Genomic DNA, 21,472 nt, shown 5'->3' with positions numbered 1-21,472 from the left:
AACCTCTCCTACTTTCATAATCTGGTGGCTTTTATCTACTGGGCCAATGCAGGGGATCAAATACATTTGGGACCTCATACAGCACTCCACTTTTATCTCATATGAGGAACATAAAGCAAAGTTTAAACCACATACCCTGCCACTGTTCGGATACCACCAAATTCATGATGATGAAGCAAAGTATGCTAGTTTAATAGCAGTGCTGAACAGACAGATTCAATACAAAGTATATTGCAAACTCTACATTACCCCTCTGAAACTCAAGACAATAGGTAAGAGAGCAAATGATTCTTGTCCCTGAAGTGGCACTCCAACAGCCAATTTTGTACATATGATTTGGGCCTGTCCAATATTAGCCTCCTTTTGGTCTCAGGTAATGATCACATTAGCAGATACCCTAGATAGACTTTCCACAGGTGCTCTCTCCCACAGTCTGCCTTTTGGGGGTAGTGGACCACCTGGTATCCACCGTCATTGCAACACAATGTTTCTGTATGCAAAAAAATGTGTGATAATGCAATGGATGGAACCTCAACCAGAACTCCTGACTGAATCTAGTGAACTCAGCAATTCCACTGATCAAGCTCACCTACGAGGCAAGAGGTACCCCACCTAATTTGACAAAGTGTGGAGTCCATGGTGGGAATCTGGTCCAAGTGTATAACCACCAATTGATAATAACCCTGTATAACAGATCCCTTTCCATGTATGTTTTTATATTTTTACTCTATCTGAGATTGTTGCTGAATAGCTTTGATGTGACGGAAAACCAGTGACACTTTTTTCATACAATAAGTTTATTGTAATGTTCTCTTGTACATAATATGTTCAGTTTTCTTCAAATAAAGAGAATGTTGTATGTTTAAAATAAGAATTTTAGAATTGCTTCTCTAGTGTGTTTTTCTTTAAGCCAAGACACAGGTATGGAAACATTTTTTTAATTGGGCAAATGCACAATAAAGATGTTAGATGGAATGCACTTGGATGCTTCCCAGATGTTATTGGTGCCCGTCAGTGATGTTCAGCATCGGTTGATGAGGATTTTGTTGTTTGGTGCCGATTTGCAATGAATCGTGTGTTAGAACGAGATCTGAAGAGAGGCATTCATAAAGTTTGTGGCCACAGTACAATTGGGTGACGAGGTTTGGACCACTACAGGTTGGAAAGCAAAAGCAGATACATAGCTAGGACACCAACTTTTTAATAGGTCCACAGTCAGGATCAGACCCCCTTCCTTCCTTGCCTCCTTCCAGACCTCCTTGCCCTAGCTGGTTGGACAGCACTTGGGGGTGGTGATTGAGGTGCAGAAGAGGGACCATGGAGTGATCCTTCGGCAGACCCAGAGGCAGGCGCATGCAGTGCATGCTCCAGTACTGCCAGCAGGGCATTTGTGTGCTGGTCCTCACTTGCCTGATGTTCACGATGTTGGCGCTCTCTTTCTAGCCTACTGTTAAGCAGCTCAGCAATAAGGTCTTGCCTCAACTTAGCCACTTCCCAAATCAGATTACCTAGATGGCCATCAATGCGGGCCATCCAGCGCCTCTGTTGGAGATCGTGGCTGCGTTGTTGTGCAAGTGTAGGCTGGAGAACGTCAGACAAGCTTGTGGATGCCCATACACTCCCTGCTGGAACTTCCACAGATGGCTCTTCTAGTCCTAGACCAGGATCCCGAACACTTTCCCTGGCAGTAACAGCAGCATTATCTAGGGTAAGACAAAACAAAGTTTACATTTTTAATTTAATAATCAGTTTATTCAGATAAGAGGCTTGCAAGTGTTTATCTTAAACATGTTATCTACAGGTGTAAAATATCATTGCTTTTGCAGCAAGACAAGAAACTTTTGAGCTGATTTTTTAACCAGTAAAAATCCTTGCTGCTAAGATCTAATGAAAGTTAATAATCCTTTCCTTAAAAAAATTAAAGCTGCCAAAACATAAATGAAATGTCAACACAAAATGGGGCTACACTAGCCAAGGCCCTGGGCTCCTCAGACCCATAACAGACCCCATCACTACATCTGCCAACGCTAATCTCCCCTCACTGCAAATCATCTCTGTCTCACAGCTGCCACCGGTGCTCCTGTTGCTAAGCACTCTGCATTTTTTAATGAGTTATTTATGACACCAGGGGGCACAGTTACAAGTGCACAAACCTTATTGCCCATTCCCATAGTACTTGCGCCCCTAGCCTTGTTTATCTTTGCAAAGATAAAAAAAATAAAATGCAGCCCTCCATGCAAAGAGAAATGTATGCCAGCCCTCTTCTTAACCCCTTATGTGCCTCCCCATCCATCTTTTTTGATTATAGCACTGGTTAACACAGTCATAAATGGATTGAAGGCACAATTTGCAGGTTTCTGCAATCAAAAATGTACCTTTTTCTGTCCACCCATAGTTCAAGACAAGGGCTTAATAGGTTTTTACATTTTTTACTTACGTCTGGGGGGCAGCACAGGGGGAGTAGGCAAAGACCGGCGGTGGGGTCCGGCTTGTTCTTCTGAAAAATATAAATAGTACATAGATATAAGAATACATTGCAGAAAAAGTTAAAGTGACTGCATTATTAAACAATTAGCCAAATAAATCATTTAATAATTATTAAATAAGACAATATTTGTGGTTTTAGAGAAGAAAAAACAGGTTAGATTTACAGGGGCTTTAAAAACCAAAAGAATTCACATAATAATAATTATAATTATAACAAATAGACCCCATAGGCAAGCTGGTGCACATTAAATGGAATAGGAGTGCCAACCAGGGTAAGAGATTAGAGGCAGGTGCTTGACAAATAGCCCCCCCATTGACTAAACCACAGCAAACACTACATTTCTTATTCTAGAAACAAAAGTATAGTTTGCAGCAGGATATATGTATTAGGCTTATATAGCATATAGCAGTTCTGGATTGTGCAAACATTAGAAACAGAATGGCCAGAGAGGTTACAGGAACAGTAAAATCAAAAAATTAAAGTGTTTTAAAAGTAATAAAAATATAATGTAGTATTGCCCTGCACTGATAAAACTGTTGTGTTTGCTTCAGAAACACTACTATTGTTTATATAAATAAGCTGCTGTGTAGCAATGGGGGCAGCCATTCAGGGTCAGGTTATACAGCTGATAAAGTTTGTAAACAGAATGGTGGTATCCGCTATTTAACCTGTGCCATATAGCCTTTTTTCAATTTCTGCCATTGCTACACAGCAGCTTGTTTATATGAACTATAGTAGTGTCTCTGAAGCAAACAGAACAGTTTTACCAGTGCAAGTCAACACATTATATTTTCATTACTTTAAAACTTTCATTTATTGGTTTTACTGTTCCTTTAAGGCAGTGATCCCCAACCAGTAGCTCGTGAGCAACATGTTGCTCTCCAACCCCTTGGATTTTGCTCCCAGTGGCCTCAAAGCAGGTGCTTATTTTTGAATTCCAGACTTGGAGGCAAGTTTTGGTTGTATAAAAACCAGGTGCAAAGCCAAACAGAGCCTCAACATAGGTTGAGAATCCACAAAGAGGCTACCAAATGGGCAATCGCAGCACTTATTTGGCACCCCAAGAACATTTTTCATGCTGTTGTTGCTCCCAACTCCTTTTACTTCTGAATGTTGCTCACAGGTTCAAAATGTTGGGGACCCCTGCTTTAAGGTGAGGTGGGTTAAAAGGAGTAAAAAAAAACTGCCACTGAATACACAGACTTAAATACAGTTAACTTCTTTTTACAATTTATCCTGCTGTGTAATCAGTGAAATAAAACATTACATTGTGATGTTGCCCAGAGCAACCAATCAGCAATAAGATTGCAACAGTTCGAAAACAAAAGCAAAGATCTGATTGGTTGCTCTGGGCAACATCATGTTTTACTCCACTTTTTAATACAGATATGTATAAATATGCTCTATTCTACATATACACTGTAGTATTGAATTAAAACATATTATGGGTGAATATGTTTATGTTTCTTCTGCCAACAATGCAGCTAGAAGTGCTGGTTTAAACAGCACAAATATAGCATGAGAATTCAGAGCTATGAATTTGAACACAATCAGCTGAGCTTGTTAAATATCATTATCAGAGTAAGTTATTGGAACATGGCTTTGTGAGTTGGACTTCAAGAAGGCTTTGAAGCCATGTTCCATGCATGTATTTTCCCTCATCTGTTACTGTGAAGCCATAGTATTGGAAAGCTACACTGATTCAGTAGAAAAGTGCTACCATGTAAGCGTTGCACCCCCTTGGGCTGGGCATAAAAAGGATTACATCCTCATTAAAATTAATATGACAGGTCTCCCCGTGTGCCCTTACAATAATACAGTTTCATTGGGAGATTACACCAAGATCCTATTAAAAAGGATAATGCTTTATTGTAATGCGGCACCGTACCACTGCTTAAATAGCATCTTAATCATACTTTATTGGCTCTCATATCAAATTAACTTGCAGCCCCAGTATAAATGTCACAACCAATAGCTTGTCAGTGAGTTCCACCTGCAATCCACATTACTACGTTTAATAAGGTGCCAGCTAATGAGATATTCTGAGATAATGCACTACGTGACACTGTGCTTCACCCGGTGTGCCACACAGTATGCACTCCATATTCAGGCTGTTAAGCTAGATACAGGTCAAAATTAATTTCCAGCCACAAATGCTGGATGCTTCAATCATACTCCTGGCGCAGCAGCAGCAGGATAAAATAGCTTCCTTTTCATTGCTTCGCTCCCTCATTTTCTCCCTGCAGCTCACCAGTCTTATGTGGAAATCACTCCTTCCACTACAGGAGGCTGTGCCTACCTCTATTTCTCTCCAATTCTATCCCCTCCTCCACAGTATATTGTAAACAGGCCCCACGCTGCATCCTATCCAGGATCATGTGCGCCTCTCTATGTCTGAGTGATGTGAGAGTGAGGAAGACAAGGAGCCCAATACTCCGTGGTGTAGTTTTTCCAGAAGATCAGAGCATCTCTTGTGTGGCAGTCATCAGGGGAAGGCAAATCATTAGAGGAGACAGGGCCGCTGCAAATATTAACGACGTGCTAGGCAACAGGGAAAATAACCCATTCAATGCCAGCAAGACTGTACCCGTATTTTGGACCCTTGAAACAATGATCACGTGACCATTACAACATATTATTTATTACACTCTCTGATGTTGTTTGAATTGCCTGGGGAAATAATGAATCTTTATGTTTTGGTTGTCTTCTCCACACACCTGAATTTGGACTCTACTCTTGACTGCGTATTGTGTATTGTCTTTACTCCCGATTTTGGTTTTTCATATTCCCCATGTATTACAATGACTTTCCTGGCCTTACATTAATCCCTTAAAGGAACAGTGACACAAAAAAGGAAAGCATTTTAAAGGAATGACAATATAATGTTTTGTTGCTCTGCACTGGTAAAACTGGTGTCTGCTATATAAACACTACTATAGTTTATATAAACAAGCTGCGGTGTAGTCATGGGGCAGCCATTCAAGCAAATTGTATACTACAGAGCTTATCTGTTATCTGTTCTTTTTCAGCTTTGAATGGTTGTCCCCCCATGACTACGCAGCAGCTTGTTTATAAATTAACTATAGTAGTGAAGCAAACACACCAGTTGTACCTGTGCAGTGCAATCTATACTTTATATTTCCATTTGTTACTAGAACAAATGAAAGGGAAACGCACAAGCAAGCACTCTAAGATGTAGGGATTTATTGGTTTATCAATCAGAGTTTCAAGAATTTCTAAAACAGCAAAAGCATAATCACTTTAAATGACCTTTAAGATGCGAATTCAGTTTATTTAGGAGAAATTCTTACCACTGACCTTCGGAATGCGCCCCTGCTCTGATCCGAGCCCCCCCCACAGTTTGTGAAGCACTAAGCTAGACATTTATGGGCTACAGCACCATATATAGTATATAATCTCTTTCTTATACACCCCAAACAGTGTCCCCTAGTCTTGCCTCCTGTATACATCTAATTTGCTCATCCCCAACATGTACATTGTATATTGGCCCTTCATACTGTAATTTTTTGTAAGATAAAAGATCTTATATTTTTTTTGCCAGAACAGATGCCAAGGTTCCAGTCATGGCTCACGCTCCTGTCTCCGACAGCCACCTTGGTGGCCTCCACTACTCAGATGCTGCCAGGTCTTAAAGTGAGAGAACCAAGGAGAGAGTTCTGGGCAGACAAGGGACCCATGACGTATGACGGGGAAAGAGGAAATGTAGTTGTGGGACAGGCCAGGATTATTACCAATCACAATGTACCAAGTGCAGTACGGAATCAGTAGCCAGGGACACAGTAGACGACACAGGCTGGGGTTTAAACCAATCAGTAATGCAGTAGAAAGTCAGGATACGAGAGAATGGTCAGTAACAGCAAAGGTCAGTACAGGCAGCCAAATAGCAGAAGTCAGGGACAGGCAAGGGTCAAAGCACAGACAATCAGACTTGAAACACACCCAGGAACTATCACAAAATAGACCTTTAAATATTTGAATTTCGCACTAAGCACGTGGCACACTGAATGTAAAACATGCCAGAGTCAAATCCACTTGTCAAACCCGGAAGCGGTGGGGCGCGTGGGTGTGTGCAGAAGAGGAGGCGGCGGGCGTCCCCACAGGTATTCTAACACCACGATAGATCCCTGCCCATGATGCAGACATATCCGATATAACTCCTAAAGCTATATCTAGTACCTTGGTTATAATTAGGATTCATTAATCCCTTTAGGAGTGGCTTGAAAGATTTCTTGAAGAAGCATAATATCCAAGGCTATTGTGAGCTCAAGAACTTTAGTTGGTTATTATAGCTTTTGGTATACTGTATATAATTTATATATGTATGTGTGAAGATAGGTATGTATTTATATACTGTATATGGGCATCGGGGTTCATTTGAAGGGTGTTGAACCCAATGTATTTTGGTCTTTTTTAACACAAATTAACTATGCATTATATATTTTAAGTTTATATCACAGTATATTGGTTAAGGAATCTCCACTAGAGCTGTCTCAGGGAATGTCTAATGCCATTATGTGGGTTCTAGGTCCCAGTTCCGGCATTTACTATTACCCACATCTCCTATTTGCTAAAGGTTTTGGATTTGATTCACTAGCATCCCTACATAGCTCTGAAATGTGGGCCAAAGAGCTCAAATACTTGATGATATCACATAATATATTAGATAATATACTTGACAATATCATATTGTATGAGATCATATGCAGAGCACTTACTATAGTTTTTGTGCAAATCTTCTAGACAAGGTCACATAATTATAGAATAATTGAATATATCTTCCTCTGCAGAATTGCTATTTTTAAAATAACTGTGATCAGTTTGAGATATATCAGCCTGCCAGGGGTTAAGTGCTCGAGTGAAAACCTTTACATAAAGAAATGGTTTATATGATTCATGCATGATCCTAATTAGCTAAAGCTTCTCTTAACCAGAACAATGACATCCACAAATAATTGGGTTTAATGCTGAAGCCTTCAATCCCTTTAGCTGCATCTAATCAGCCTCATAATCTCCAAACAGCACAGATAAAAGAAGCCTGCTAGTCAGATGTGGCTGTGGTTCAACAGGATGGCGAACTGCATAGAATGAATATGGTATAATATATAATTTGGTCATTTCAGAAGTAGGACAGTATATAACTTACTAAAGGCAAATGCTTTTTTATTCATAATAATTTTGTGAATATTTTCTAGAGAATGGTCTGTGTCCAACACTGCTTCAAAAAAAAAAGATAAACTGAATTAGAAATACAATCTGTGTATACATTTCTATATTAAATGCAGCACACTGTGGTAAAGCTGAATTGCAACGTGACATCTGTTAGATCATAACCACAGGGGCCATCTGTGTATACAATTAAAGGAGGAAATGTATCCAGCTTAAGAAGGGTTTGTTTTATTTCCATATACATTTTCAGTATTCTGCAATTATTTTTTATATAGAGATTTTCTGGTACGTGTTGGAGCTGCCATACTATATGTTCAGTCAAAGCCTAAATATTTTTACTACTCAAGGTTAATATAACTTAAGAGACACTATCCATTAATATCAGAGAAACACTGTCCTTTAATATGTGCACACAGTTCATCTTTATTCCCCATCTTTACATTTGGGAAGCTATTGGGCCAACAAGAACAAACATTTGAAGCTTTACTGTTATTGGTTAAAAAAATAAAGGGGAAAGAAAATAAAGATAAATACATGTATGGGACCTGGGGTTTTCTGTATAAAGGCTCTTACCAAAATTTGGATCTTTATATCTTAGGTTTACTAAAAAATCATTTTAACATTAAATAAACCAATAAAGCTGGCTTTTTGCCACCCCTGGTAACTAGTGGGGTGCTGCTGCCTGAGGTTAGTTTTTCAACTCGCCTCATTGGTGCAGCGCCCTTGATTGCTGCACTATGCAGCTGGAGTAGTAGTAGACTGAAAACTATAGATAGGATAATAATAGGTTAATAAGGGTACAACATGACCTATGAAGTTATACACACCCCTTTGTATAGAAAACACATGGCAAATGCAGCTATAGTATATTTTATAGTAGGTATAGTTTATTTGCATTCAATATTAAGGGCCACGGTTTTGCTAAGGATGTTTTCAATGATAACAATTAAAAAAATAACAGTTCTATAAAACGATTATGAAAGGCAGCACCCAGGCTGGTCATAGTCATACGGACATTTAGAAAGCAAGCATACACTAATAGTCAATATAACACTCAGTGCACTGGGGGTCATTTATCAACACTGGGCAAATTTGCCCATGGGCAGTAACCCATGGCAACCAATCAAATTGCTGCATTCATTGTTCTACTTGCAGCTGGCTTTAAAAAGCTACTAACTGATTGGTTGCTATAGGTAACTGCCCATGGGAAAATTTGCCCAGTGTAGATAAATGAGCCCCAGTGTCATGTATGCATTCAGAATACAATACAAGATCCTTCTACAGGCTAACAGCACCCCATAGTTTGCTCTCAGAATACAGATCATTAAATAATACACCCCAGCATATCTGAAATCTAGAATGGAACATGTAGCCTGTTGTTAGTACCTCTGGAGCAGGTTCTTCCAACTTCCAAGGTAATTCTCTGATCACAGTCACACCTGTGCTCATTTAAATATAATCTGCCTTGGACACATGCTGTGCTACAGGGAATGATAGGAACTACACATTTAGTGCCCAAATCAGTGCAGAACATGTACAATGTGACATTTTCCCAGCAGGTGAAACCAGGAGAAGCCAATCCATGGCACTGCCACTGAAACCGTTCATGCAACACTATGGCTTTCACTGAGGAATTATTATGTATAAGGTGCTTTTCACATGAACATTGGCAAGGTGACTGCTCCTGTATAACTATAACAAACAAGGGAAAGTTGTGCTCACCACTAATTTTTAAAACCATTAACGGGGGTGCAATGAGGTTGTGACCACAAAATACATATAGAGAAATACAAGAGTCCTCTGCACTCAACCCATTATCAATATATTAAGGACATTTAAACATTTTGTGCATACTGCTACTGAAAATGCCTTACCCTTTAAACAGCCAGCTTAAATATATTGCAATATATGGACAAACAATCCCTGTGTTGTTTAAAGGGTAAGGCATTTTTCAGTAGCAGTATGCACAAAATGTCTCTGTCTTACATATATTGATAATGGGTTGAGTGCAGAGGAATCTTGTATTTGTCTTGGCGAGGTGACCCCATTCTAGTAACAAGAGAGGGATTGGGTGTGTAGGGGGAATGGTTGGCTGATGGGGTGAGCCTGGCAGTAGCGATGTCCCAGGGCAGCAGAGGAGAGAACGGGTCAGTATAAGACAATAAGCCGGTTGCACTGATTAGCAGATGAGCCTGTCTGTGCGTGTGATGAGTAGGGAAAGCTCTGATACACGAGCAGCTCACAGCTGATTCCCACTATTCCCCCTGAGCTGCAATTCCCCGGCTCCCTGTATCTCTCCCAGTCTTGTTTCTCCGCCCCGTGTTTGTTTGCAAGTGACTTCATCATCACACTGATACTGTGAGACTGCCTCTCACCCTCCGCTCCTTGGCACGGACCTGCTGAATGGACAACTTGCCCTTGAGTCCCATTGAGGAGTCCCATGCTTGAGCCCCATGCTATCCCCTGTGGGAAGGCGGCGGGCATGTTAGTGTCAGACAGAGGGCTCACTGCTGCTGCTGCTACTAGCGATTAGGTGCAATTGAGATCAGCTGCGTCCTTATTGGAGAGGGAGGAGGAGGATGTGTAGCACCTGGGGTCAGGACAAGTGCCGCTCAGTGCTGGAGAGACGCAGGATGATGAGTTGCCCTCCCTGTGCCCATCACCGGCACTTTCCCTCCGGCCACTGAATGTTTCGTGCGGCTGATCCACTCCTCGGGCTCCTCCATCATTCCTTCGTTCCCTGTCAGCTCGTGGGAAGGAAAGTGATCTGGATCCAGCCCCGGGGCACCTGTCCGTGCACTTTGGCAACAGCTGAAGAGGATTCGGGGCTGTGATCACACGGGGTGTCACACGGGTCATGTCACTGGCAGATGTGCTGCTACTAGCGGCTCCTCCCACCTCTGGGCTCAGGGTTAAGGTGCTGCTGCTGCTGCTGTGACAGATGCCGGAGATGAAGGTTGGATCATTGTAGGAATTCGGATACTGGTGGGCTCTGGCAGTCACCTTGGCTTCTTCCCTAGACTAGCCGTGGGTTCCATAATCATCGCTCCCTGGACATTGCGCTAAAGCGGCTCCCGTGTCCCGGTGTCCCTGTGCCCATGATGCCCCTAAGTGCCCTCCCTGGGACTCGTTCCCTAAGCCCCGCGGGTCTGTCTCGCAGTCTGTCCCGTCTCAGGGAGTACCGGAGCCGCTCCAGGATCATGTTGTCTCTCGGCGTGTCGCAGATGGTACTGGGATGTCTCATCGTGGCTGTCAGTTTTGCGGCTCTTGCTCTCACCACCTCGGCCAGGGTCAGACACTCGTGCCCCTTCTGGGCAGGCTTCTCGGTAAGTACCATCAACTCTTCACCTGGAGACCTACCAAGGGACATTGCCCATAGAAATGCTTAATATATCTTTCAATCTCTCTGCCTGTACATTCTGTAGCAGCTTCCTTCAACCTGTGGCTCACACTTGTCTACAAACTACGTTTCCCAGCATTCCCCACAGTGCTCTCCATTGGCAATCTCCAGTGGCATAACTAGATGTTACTGGGCCCCAAAGCAAATACATTTTAGGTTCCCCAATTTATCCATATATTGCCCTGTTTTACCAAAAAATTTTGAAATTGCTCATTATTTGTGCCCCCTACAGCCGCAGGGTCTGCTTCCTCTATAGTTACACCCCTGGCAATCTCCCTGGCACACCTGCATGGATACAGAATGGCCACTGTTATATTGGCTGTACCTGATGAGATGTGAGGGAAGGGCAGTGACAGGGCTGACCTGTTGCTCTGAGAACTAAGTTGTCTTTTGGACCCCCAAGTGCAGACACAGTATAACCTGGGAGCCCATTCATTTGCACCCGCTGGGATTTAGGTAAGCTTGCTGTGTGTTACTGTCTGTACCCTTCCCCTGTTACTTGGATGGAGCCAGTGGCAGCAGCAGGGAGGTGACTTACACTATTTAGATGAATGTACTGACTTCTCTCTTCTCTTGCTTCTCACTTGTGACAGTAAGTTGGTTGCTAAGCTAAGGACAGCCATCTGTGTCACTGTATCCACTCTCTTTATTATGTTCTCCAGTCACTGTGTCAGCTAGCTCAGCTGCAATCTTGCAATAATACCTGTTCTGCTATAGAGTCACCCCAGTACAATCCAGCAGGGCCATGCACCCCGATATTCCCATGTAAGAACAGTCTGTGTGATCTGTAGCACATACAGGACAAATATATTATATGGAATGACAGGTTGCTTTACAATTGCTACTTCCAGCCATGCATTTTGCATATTTCATTCATTCATTGTACAAGGGTCCTCATTGAATATTGTCCTTACATAACCCATATAGGGCAGGGGTCCCCAACCCACAGGCTGCGAACAGTCCTGAACTGGGCCACTGAACAATTAACGTGTTGCGCCCAATTGGACGCAGACGTGCCCAGATTGGACGTCGACCCCTCCCAACCCTGTCCGACCTCTCCCCTACCCCCTCCGACCCCTGTCTGTCAAGCATACTGGCCATGTATATCAATATATAATATCTAATAGAGCAAGAGAGACAAGGATTCTACCCAAAATAGATAACACACCTTATTCAGCTGAAAGAAATCCAGTTACTTCTCTGATTCACAAGCATTTCTGTGCATTTAGCGATAGTGTGTTCAGTTTCATTACCTGCTGTGCTTTTATGTTGAATGGCAGCATCAGAGCCAAATACTGATGCACATAAGCACCGTTTATGGATTGTTTTTTCTTTTAAAGGAGCCAGTCCAGTGTATATCACAATAAGGATTGATAGAGGCATTGACTTGTGTCATCATATGACAGCTATTATTAACTGCTTGGCTGAGTGAGTGGGAAGCTATAACTGGATTATACTGATTTGCATTGTAATTGATATCTCCACTTACTACTGGACATGTACGATACAGAAGCACATATTGGCTCCTAAAACTAAAGCTTGTGTATAAAGCACAGATTCTTGTTTTAGGATGATAGGTTGTAAGGAGTGTAATAAGGTAATAAAATCTGTACCCCAGCATTGGCTTCTTGCTATAGGTATCTCTATAATGTTAGTTTTTCCCCCTTTATTGTGAATTGTGTGTGTTTGTAAACCTAATTGTGAACTCAAGACCAGAGGGCAAATTATGGATAATTACACTGGGTACTAAATCGGAGTCTTTTCGTACAATATATGTTAGTTAGCGGGATGGTTCACCTTTAAGTAAACTTTTAGTATGTTATAAAATGGCCAATTCTAAGAAACTTTTCAAATGACCTTAATTTTTTCTCTTTTATTGTTTTTTGCCTTTTTCTTCTGACTCTTTCCAGCTTTCAAATGTAGGTCACTGACCCCATCTAAAAAACAAATGCTCTGTAAAGATACAAATTTATAGCTTTGCTACTTTGTATTACTCATCTTTTTATTAAGGGCCTCATCTATTCACATTTCAGTCTCTTATGCATATCAATGTATAGTTGCTAGACCCTCACAACCAGATTGCTGACATTGCAAACTGGAGAGCTGCTGGATAAAAAGCTAAATAACCACAAAAAATTAAAATCCACTGCAAATTGACTCATAATATCACTCCATATATCATACTATATCATCACTTCCAGCCTGTCATTCCACAGGAGGCTGGGACTTGCAGTTGAGCAACAGCTTAACGAAACAGTAACACCAAAAAATGAAAGTTAAAGTAATGAAAATATCATGTAGTGTTGCCCTGCACTGGTAAAACTGACCTTTTTGCTTCAGAAACACTACTATAGTTCATATAAACAAGCAGCTGAATAGCAATGGTGGAAATTGAAAAAAGCCTATATGGCACAGGTTAAATAGTGGATAACAGATAACGCCATTATGTTCTACAGAGCTTATCTGCTATCTGCTGTGTGACCTGAGCCTTTTCCCCTTTGAATGGCTGCCCCCATTGCTACCAGCAGAAAGAATCCCAAGGCACACAGGATAATTGCAAGCAAGCTGCCTTGCATGCTTATTGCGAAGTGCAACGTTTCGGGGTCACGCCCCTTTCGCATGCTTGAGGAAGGGGCGTGACCCCGAAACTTTGCACTTCACAATAAACACGCAAGGCAGCTTGCTTGCAATTATCCTGTGTGCCTTGGGATTCTTTCTGCTGGACTGTTTGTGAGGTGGCAGATCCTCTACCTTCGTGCACCAGGTGTCGTTACTTTAATTTACTAAGGGTGTGCAAGAGCCATAGTTGAATGCCCCCATTGCGACACAGCAGCTTATTTATATAAACAGTAGTAGTGTTTCTGAAGCAAACACAGCAGTTTTACTGCAATATATTTTTATTACTTTGAAACAATTTCATTTCTTGATGTTACTGTTCCTTTAAGGGCCACAGCCACAAATCGTTCTGTGCCTTGCGGTAAGTACAGGCCCATAGGGCAGGTGGAGATTGATATCCGTGCAGTAGGAGGAACTCTACCGTTCATCAAAACTCAAGAAACACCTCCTGCCTGAATTGGGTTTTTCACATGGCAAATTTGATTGGGTGTATTTTGTTTTTCGGTAGAACAATCACTTAACGCTTATGTTTTGAAGTTGAAGGCATCATTTCTTAAGGGAAAAAAAGCAGTAAAGCAATCTTTCTGAATATGACACTAGCATCAGCAAAATGTTGTTGATAATGGCAAAAAACTTACACTAGCTTCAACCTGTTATAACAGGTGGGTATAAATTATATATGCATTTTAATTCCCCATATGTGACTGTACTGAGCAGAGTTTGTGCACTTCCCATAGTAAACAGGTTCAGCGAAGAGTTATATGGCATCTAAACACTATCTTAACCTCCTGACTGGTCCATTAGGCTCTTTCATGTTGCTTTTCTCTACTATACAGAGATAACTGTTCAAATGTGCTTCCCTATGTTTAACATTTTAATCAGTCGTTAGCTTGTAGACACTCTAGCATGCATGGGGTCAATTACCTTTGAGAACTGGAGAAACAGTTTTTGTTCAGTGATGTTGCTTTATGAACACTGACCTTATGTTGTTGGATTAGAACTCCCAGCATGCTTTAACCATTAATAGTATATTGGCATATGCTGGAACTTGTGGTACCAGCAAAATATGAGTAATGTATGGTTGGCGGGAAAACTGCTTTGATATGGTTGTTACACAAAGAATCCTGGTCTCTGTGCCTGACTCTATCCCCAGGAATTTACAGGCAAAGCCCCCATTTGCCACAAGGGAGGGCCAAGCAAAGCTGCCAAGCAAACATGCATTTAGGGGTTAAAGATGAGCTATGGGAAAAGATAAGTTCAGTCAGCGAAAAGTTGTATTAATGTGTGGTGCGTAAATTGTTGGTGATATAGATACAAATGATGACAATGATCTCTATATTATATATACATATGTTTAATGCTGGAGATGTACTGAAACTGTATTCAGCCAAATACTGAATCCTTTGGCCTGATACCAAGCCAAAGCTAATTCTAATTTGCATATGCAAATTTTAGAAGCATTTGCAGAAATATGTTTCAACTAACAGCTGTTTGATGTTTATTTGCAGAAGAAGTGCTTTATCTTGCAGGGTTAGGAGGGTGGAACCATGATCTTAAGGGGCAGGTGTGTGTGTGTGTGTGTGTGTATATATATATATATATATATATATATATATATATATATATATATATATAATATATATATATATATATATATATATATATATATATATATATAGTAGAAGGATCCACACTCCATATCGTGAGATATACATTTACAGTGGGTCAACTTCCACATAGGGAAAACTCAAAAAATACTGTACAAGTGAATAGTGAGCTGTGGATTTTTTCCCCTTGCAAACTGCCCTTTCATCCTTTGATAAATATGCCCCTGGGTGTTGGACCTTTTTCTTAAAGCATTATGGCTAAACTACCAGCTATTTTGACTACTGCCTACTTTAGCATGTATGTAGATATAATGCTACTTATATGTTCATAGCTGTGCGGTTTTGCAATATGTAAACCATACAGACGGTTGGTAACTTTACAGATGCAAACAGAAGGATCATAAACCCTTCTGTAGTACTAGATGGAATGACAATTGCTCTAATAGGTTGGATTTAAATTTTGTTTTGAAGAATCTGAGGGAGAATTCCTTGCAGAGGAATTCAGGGATGAAGATCACAGATGGAATAAGCAGGACAATGCATAAAATCCATCTAAATCTTTAAACTAGACATTTAGGATTGTGGTATCTCAAAGAACGATGTCGATTTTGAATTATCCATATTTTCGATAGACTTTCAAAGAGGATGTTCCTGTAAATGTTTACCAGTAATACCAGATATGTCAGCTGTGTCTACAGTATGCACCAAACACTTTGCTCAATTCCTCAATCAACGCCTCAATCCAGGGGGGCTACACAAAATTTAGTCTATGGCCCTGTTTGGTTTATTGTGCCCCAGTGACATATCATTCCACTTGATTCACTGTTCTCTGCTGAAATCTTTTAAGGGAAATTTAACAAAACAGGAGGCTATGGGACATGATTGGAAAGGCTGTGGTCACAGAATGAGATCCTGGCAATGTAAATATTACTGAAACTGACCCACTATCCCTTTAATTAAGCATAGGGACACCAATTATACATCCACCCTTTATTTTCCAGGGTAAAAATGTTTTGTCTGAATCTAGGGGTAATTAAGGGGCAGATTTACTCGATGGTGAAGTGGCTAACACTAGCGTCAATTCGCTAATGTTACCGCCCGCAGGGACATCACCAATTTACTAACGGGTGCAGGCGTCGCTTCGCTAGCGAAAGAGATAAACGCTAGTGGTCATTTGCACTCTATCGCCAGGCGAATATTCACTCTGGCGAATGGACGTTACTCCGCAAATGCAATGAAATGCGGATTTTACTGAACATTACCTCTTTCACCAGGCGTGTCTTCGCCACCTCAGACCAGGCGAAGTGCATTGGAGCGCATAGAGTTTCCTCAATCTTCTGTTACTTACATCATGTTTTTTAGTGGAAAAAGCTTCTAAGTTCAAAAAACACTGGTGTCTTTTCCTTTTTTTAAAGTGATAGCATGCAAAATTCCTTAAATTTTTTTTAAGGACTTCATTTTCTAACATATGGAACATTAACTATACAGTAGGCTTGTGTGTAGGGCATTATAACAACTCAATTTTCTTTATTAAGGTTCCCTGGAATTTTATATTGTAATGTATTTGCCGTAACATATACGTCCATTCAACTTTAAATTTCCTGCAGTATGCAAATAAACCCGAGTGCAAGACCTGTAACAAATTTGTGCTAGGCAGAAATGAACGCTAGCGCATCTTTGCTTTCAATTGTTCGCATTGCCGAAGGAATGCTAGCAAAATGTCGCCAGCGTTCGGCGCCCACGGAGAAACTTCGCATTCCAGTGAATTAGCGTTGTCTGAGTGAATTTTCACCTGGCGAAGTGTAGCGATGGGTGCGAAGCAGTCGATGGCGTATTTTCGCCTTGAGTAAATCTGCCCCATGAGACAGCTTTCCGAAACTCTCAAGAGCAGTATGGGTTGAATGCAAGATTATCCCAGAATGCTAAGCTTTTTTTTTTTTTTTAAATATAAGAAAAACATAAATATCCACAATACGTAAAAGAACTGAAAACCCTTTAGGAATAGTACCCTTTTCAAATCACTGACACTATTTGTCTTAGGAGACCAAGCCATAGTTGTCCCTTTAATTTCCCCTCATCTTGGTTTTGTTTCTATTGCTACTTAATTTCCAGAGGAAAGTAAATGAGTTGTGATTCTGTTTTTCCCTGGAGGGGACCAACCAAGCAGCCTGCAAATCTGCTGCAGATGCTTCAAGGACAAGGGCATTTTCTTTCCAGAAGAGCAGGGGACTGAATCTTTTTCCTGGCAGGCTGGGAAAATATACATGGACCGTGTCATCGTTGGATGGTAGCAAACAGCACACTACTTCAAGGTCTAAAGTGCATACAACAAGAAGGGAGCAAATATGTGTTATAGCTAAAGGGAATGTGCAAGTCCTTGACCGTAAGGAACTATTTTCACTGCGTCTGAGCAAACAAGTCAGGGATAAAACTATCTGAGAAATTCTATTACTCAAAATGCTGTCACAGTATGCATTCTTCGATAATCCCATTATATTTTGAAGCTTCCTTCTTTAATCTAAGAGATTCCAGATATTCAGTATATGGAGATATTCCTGAAATAGTCACTGTAAAATTAAAGAAATAACCTGAGTGCTGATAAGCATTTTCTTCATGAGGCAACTTCAGAAATCGAAGTGCTGTTAGTGCCATTGCGCTGGCATTTTCTCATTATAGCAGGTGGAAGGCAGTTCAGGGAGATTGTCGCCCCGCAGAAGAGGCGATTAGTCGCCAGGTGATTAAATCTCCCCGAATCTGCCCGTGTGCCCCTGCCCAAGGTCACCCATCCTCTATCCCCTTCTTTGGGCTCCCATGGTTTGGGATTCCATACCTTGTAAATTGATCCTGATTGCAAAGGTTTACCTTGTGGTTGGAAGTGTTCTAGGCTATTTGGTTGGCTGTATCACACCCAGTCTATAGGCGCAGGACACAGAAGTCCTACGTGCAAATTTAAAGGGCAAGTCAACCCCAAAATAAAAAATTTCCTTTAAAAGGAAAACATTCTAAGCAACTTTCCAGTACACATTTAACATTTCCAGTGCTTTTTAAGATATTTGTAAAAACAATTGCTACAGAAAGCATCATTGCTTAATGCCAGATTTTTAAACAATGTTGCAAAAGTCTTAGTTCCCCAGCTGTTAATCAGCTGCTTGTCTTACATTGTGTCAACAGTCTGAGCCACTAGGGTAGAGAATAGAAGGGACAGACAAACACTGCCTTCGATAACATTTCGGAGCAGATTTATCAAGGGTTGAATTTCGAAGTGAAAAAAACGTCGAAATTTGACCATCAAATAGGCTAGTCCGACATTCGAAGTCAAAGGATTTTTACTATGATCGTACTACGATCGTACTATGATTGTACGATCGTACTTCGAATCGAACGATTTAATCGTACGATTTTACAAAAAAATCCTTTGACTTCTCAAAACTTAGCCAAATACTGGCTATAGGTTCTAGGAGGTCCCCCTAGGCTAACATAGCAATTCGGCAGGTATAAGGTGGCGACGTGTCGGTCAAAGTTTTTTAGAGACAGTACTTCAAATTATTGAATAGTCAAAGCATTTTCACTTCTAAGTCAAAGTCAATTTGGCCTATTCGATGGTCGAAGTACCCAAAAATTACTTCGAAATTCAAAGTTTTTGAATTCGAAAATTCACTTTGAATTCACTTCGACCCTTAGTAAATGTGCTAGATACATTTTCTGTAAAGTTGTAAATCATACCATCTATTGCCATATTCTAAGACCCTAATCATCAAAGCTGACCATAGCATTGTTAGTAACAATTGAGTCCAATTTTGGTAAAATAGCAAAACCTTATTTTTTTTTTTTTTTTTTTTACAAATGGTGTTATAAGTTTCAGACCATACTATATTTGGTAACCAAAGTCCATGACAGAACTGAAGTTGTGCTGTGCATTAATGTGTATCTCCCATGCCAAATAAAAAAGTAATGCGTTTGAATCTGGATACCCTCTTAAGTGTCTCTATAAAATATCTGTTCTGACTTTGGATTTATATGAGAATTCCTGAACATATCCCTGGGACATATATGATAGAGGTATCAACTTTCTTATATTTTGCCTATGGATTTATTTTACATGGTTTTAGAGAAATGAGTGAAATTGTTGGGATCATGATGGGACCAAGGGGTTGATGTTGCTGATGTGATGAGAGGAACCCCACCAAACATCTCAATATTAGATTGTGCTTTGACTCTCCAGCAATCCTATCTCTCTAGTCTTCCCAAAGATTCTCAATTCTTTTCTAGCGCTGTTAGAATAGTGAAGGTTAATAATTTTAATGGGCAACAAAAAATACTTAAGGGCTTTGGTATGATGATGTAAAGAACAATGGAGATACATTTTCTTCTGTTTTAAGTGAGAGTCATAGTGGTTATTGCATGTAGTTTCGGTGGGTGGGATATCAAGTATGGCTGCTTTCTGTGTTATTCAGTACATGTATGGGACCTGTTTTCCTGAATTCTTGGGACCTGGGGTTTTCCAGATAACTATTTTTCCGTCATTTGGAGCTTCATATCTTTTCTAGTAGAAAATCATGTAAACATTAAACAAACCAATAGGCTTGTTTTGCCTCCAATAAGGATTAATTATATCTTAGTTTGGAAAAAGTACAAGGTACTGTTTTATTACTACAGAGAAAAATGAAATATTTGGATCATTTGGTTAAAATGGAGTTTGAGAGATGGTTTTCTGTAATTCAGAGCATTCTGGATAACGGGTTTCCAGATAAGGGATCCCACACCTGTAGTTGCATGCATCTTTTTGGGAAATATAGTTATACTTAATTTATAGAAAGCGATTTTTACTTTGAAGCCTACCATTATCTAACTATTTATTTGAGGTTTAGTTAGAATGAGGAGGTATAAGATATCTCAGGATCTGGCAGGATTAAGATAATTACCATAAATCTGCAGTAGGTATATATGCGGCACTCCATCTGTAAGACATGGTGGAAAATAGGCTAGCAGGAGCTTCCTACCACTGCTAATAGGAACTTTCAGAAATGATTGATTACCAACATTATATGATCTTGGCACATGGTGAGATTCATATTCCCATTTTCAGTCTCTTGTGGTGTCATTTTTTCATAAATAACAAAAGTATGTCTACAAATGAATGAGAAATGTCTAAAGATTTGCTAACAAATCTATTATTGCGTGTGACCTTCTTGGACACATCATTACCTGCCTCACTTAGTTGTTAGTGGCCTCTGGAAACATGATGGATGAGATACAATTGGACATCTGGCTTGCCTTGTAAGTGTAATGACATTTATTATAGGGAAACTGCATCCACATTATATTGGTTGGTAATTATTTTTTCACAAATGGGTTTTATTATTTGTCATAGTCGTTGAGATCTAAATGGTGTATGTGTTTTCTTCCTTCAACATGTTATTCCTCCTGTAAACAATTCACCATGGTTGCTGGAATCAGCCAAGTAGAGCAAGGGACATAGGAGTCCCACAGCATTAATAGATTGCATGCAGCTACAGAAAAGTTAGGTTGAGGTTCTGCCAATTAAAACATGAAATTCTGAAATATCTGTAAAAAATGGTTAACAGGTTTATTAAACACCACTAGATAAGTGTATTTATTTTTAAATTGCAACACTTCTGCTATATTATTTGCATCCTTTCCTGTTAAACCAATCATTTTTTAGAATGTGTTCTGGGTTACAGTTACTAAGGGGCACATTTACTAACCTCGAGTGAAGGATTCAAAGTAAAAAAACTTCGACCATCGAATAGGCTACTTCGACCTTCGACTACGACTTCGATTCAAACGTTTCGAACTAAAAATCGTTTGACTATTCGACCATTCGATAGTCGAAGTACTGTCTCTTTAAAAAAAACTTGTACTACATATTTTGCCTCTTTAAACCTACCGAGCTACAATGTTAACCTATGGGGACCTTCCTCATGAGTTTTCTAAGCTTTTTCTGATCGAAAAAATCGTTTGATCGATTAAAATCCTTTGAATCGTTCGATTCGAAGGATTTAATTGTTCGAGCGAAGTATTTGCGCAAAATCCTTCGAATTCGATATTCGAATTTGAAGGATTTAACTTCGAGGGTCGAGGTCGAGGGTTAATTAACCCTCGATATTCGACCCTTAGTAAATGTGCCCCTTACTGTGCTAGGTAACTTGATTA

General features: G+C 40.3%; 2 protein-coding genes across 4 annotated transcripts in view; one reads left to right on the top strand and one right to left on the bottom strand.

Moving 5' to 3' along the window:
- Positions 1–779: 779 nt before the first annotated feature.
- On the bottom strand, positions 780–10,176 carry LOC108711351. Of its 3 annotated transcripts, none has more exons than XM_018253003.2 (3): positions 9,062–9,432; positions 2,438–2,497; positions 780–1,703 (listed from the first exon to the last, which is right to left on the bottom strand). In XM_018253003.2, exons 1-3 carry the CDS (start codon positions 9,414–9,416, stop codon positions 1,222–1,224), a joined length of 897 nt encoding a protein of 298 aa, XP_018108492.2. In that variant the 5' UTR covers positions 9,417–9,432; the 3' UTR covers positions 780–1,221. The 3 variants fall into 3 exon arrangements, with proteins under 3 accessions (XP_018108492.2, XP_018108494.1, XP_041442676.1); XM_018253005.2 differs by lacking the exon at positions 9,062–9,432 and adding an exon at positions 10,072–10,176 and having other exon boundaries at positions 784–1,703; XM_041586742.1 differs by lacking the exon at positions 9,062–9,432 and adding an exon at positions 4,788–4,974 and having other exon boundaries at positions 784–1,703.
- A 172-nt stretch (positions 10,177–10,348) lies between these two features.
- LOC108711350 (protein FAM189A1) overlaps positions 10,349–21,472 on the top strand; it is a 323,792-nt gene continuing 312,668 nt past the window's right edge. Inside the window, exon 1 of the mRNA XM_018253002.2 lies at positions 10,349–11,001. Coding sequence (XP_018108491.1) covers positions 10,774–11,001 — 228 coding nt within the window. The 5' untranslated portion in view covers positions 10,349–10,773. The remainder of the gene's footprint in view (positions 11,002–21,472) is intronic.

Source organism: Xenopus laevis, chromosome 3L, assembly GCF_017654675.1.
Source record: "Xenopus laevis strain J_2021 chromosome 3L, Xenopus_laevis_v10.1, whole genome shotgun sequence".
Lineage (NCBI taxonomy): Eukaryota > Metazoa > Chordata > Amphibia > Anura > Pipidae > Xenopus > Xenopus laevis.
The sequence above is the reverse complement of the archived record's forward strand: the minus strand, read 5'-3'. Positions and strand labels throughout refer to the sequence as shown.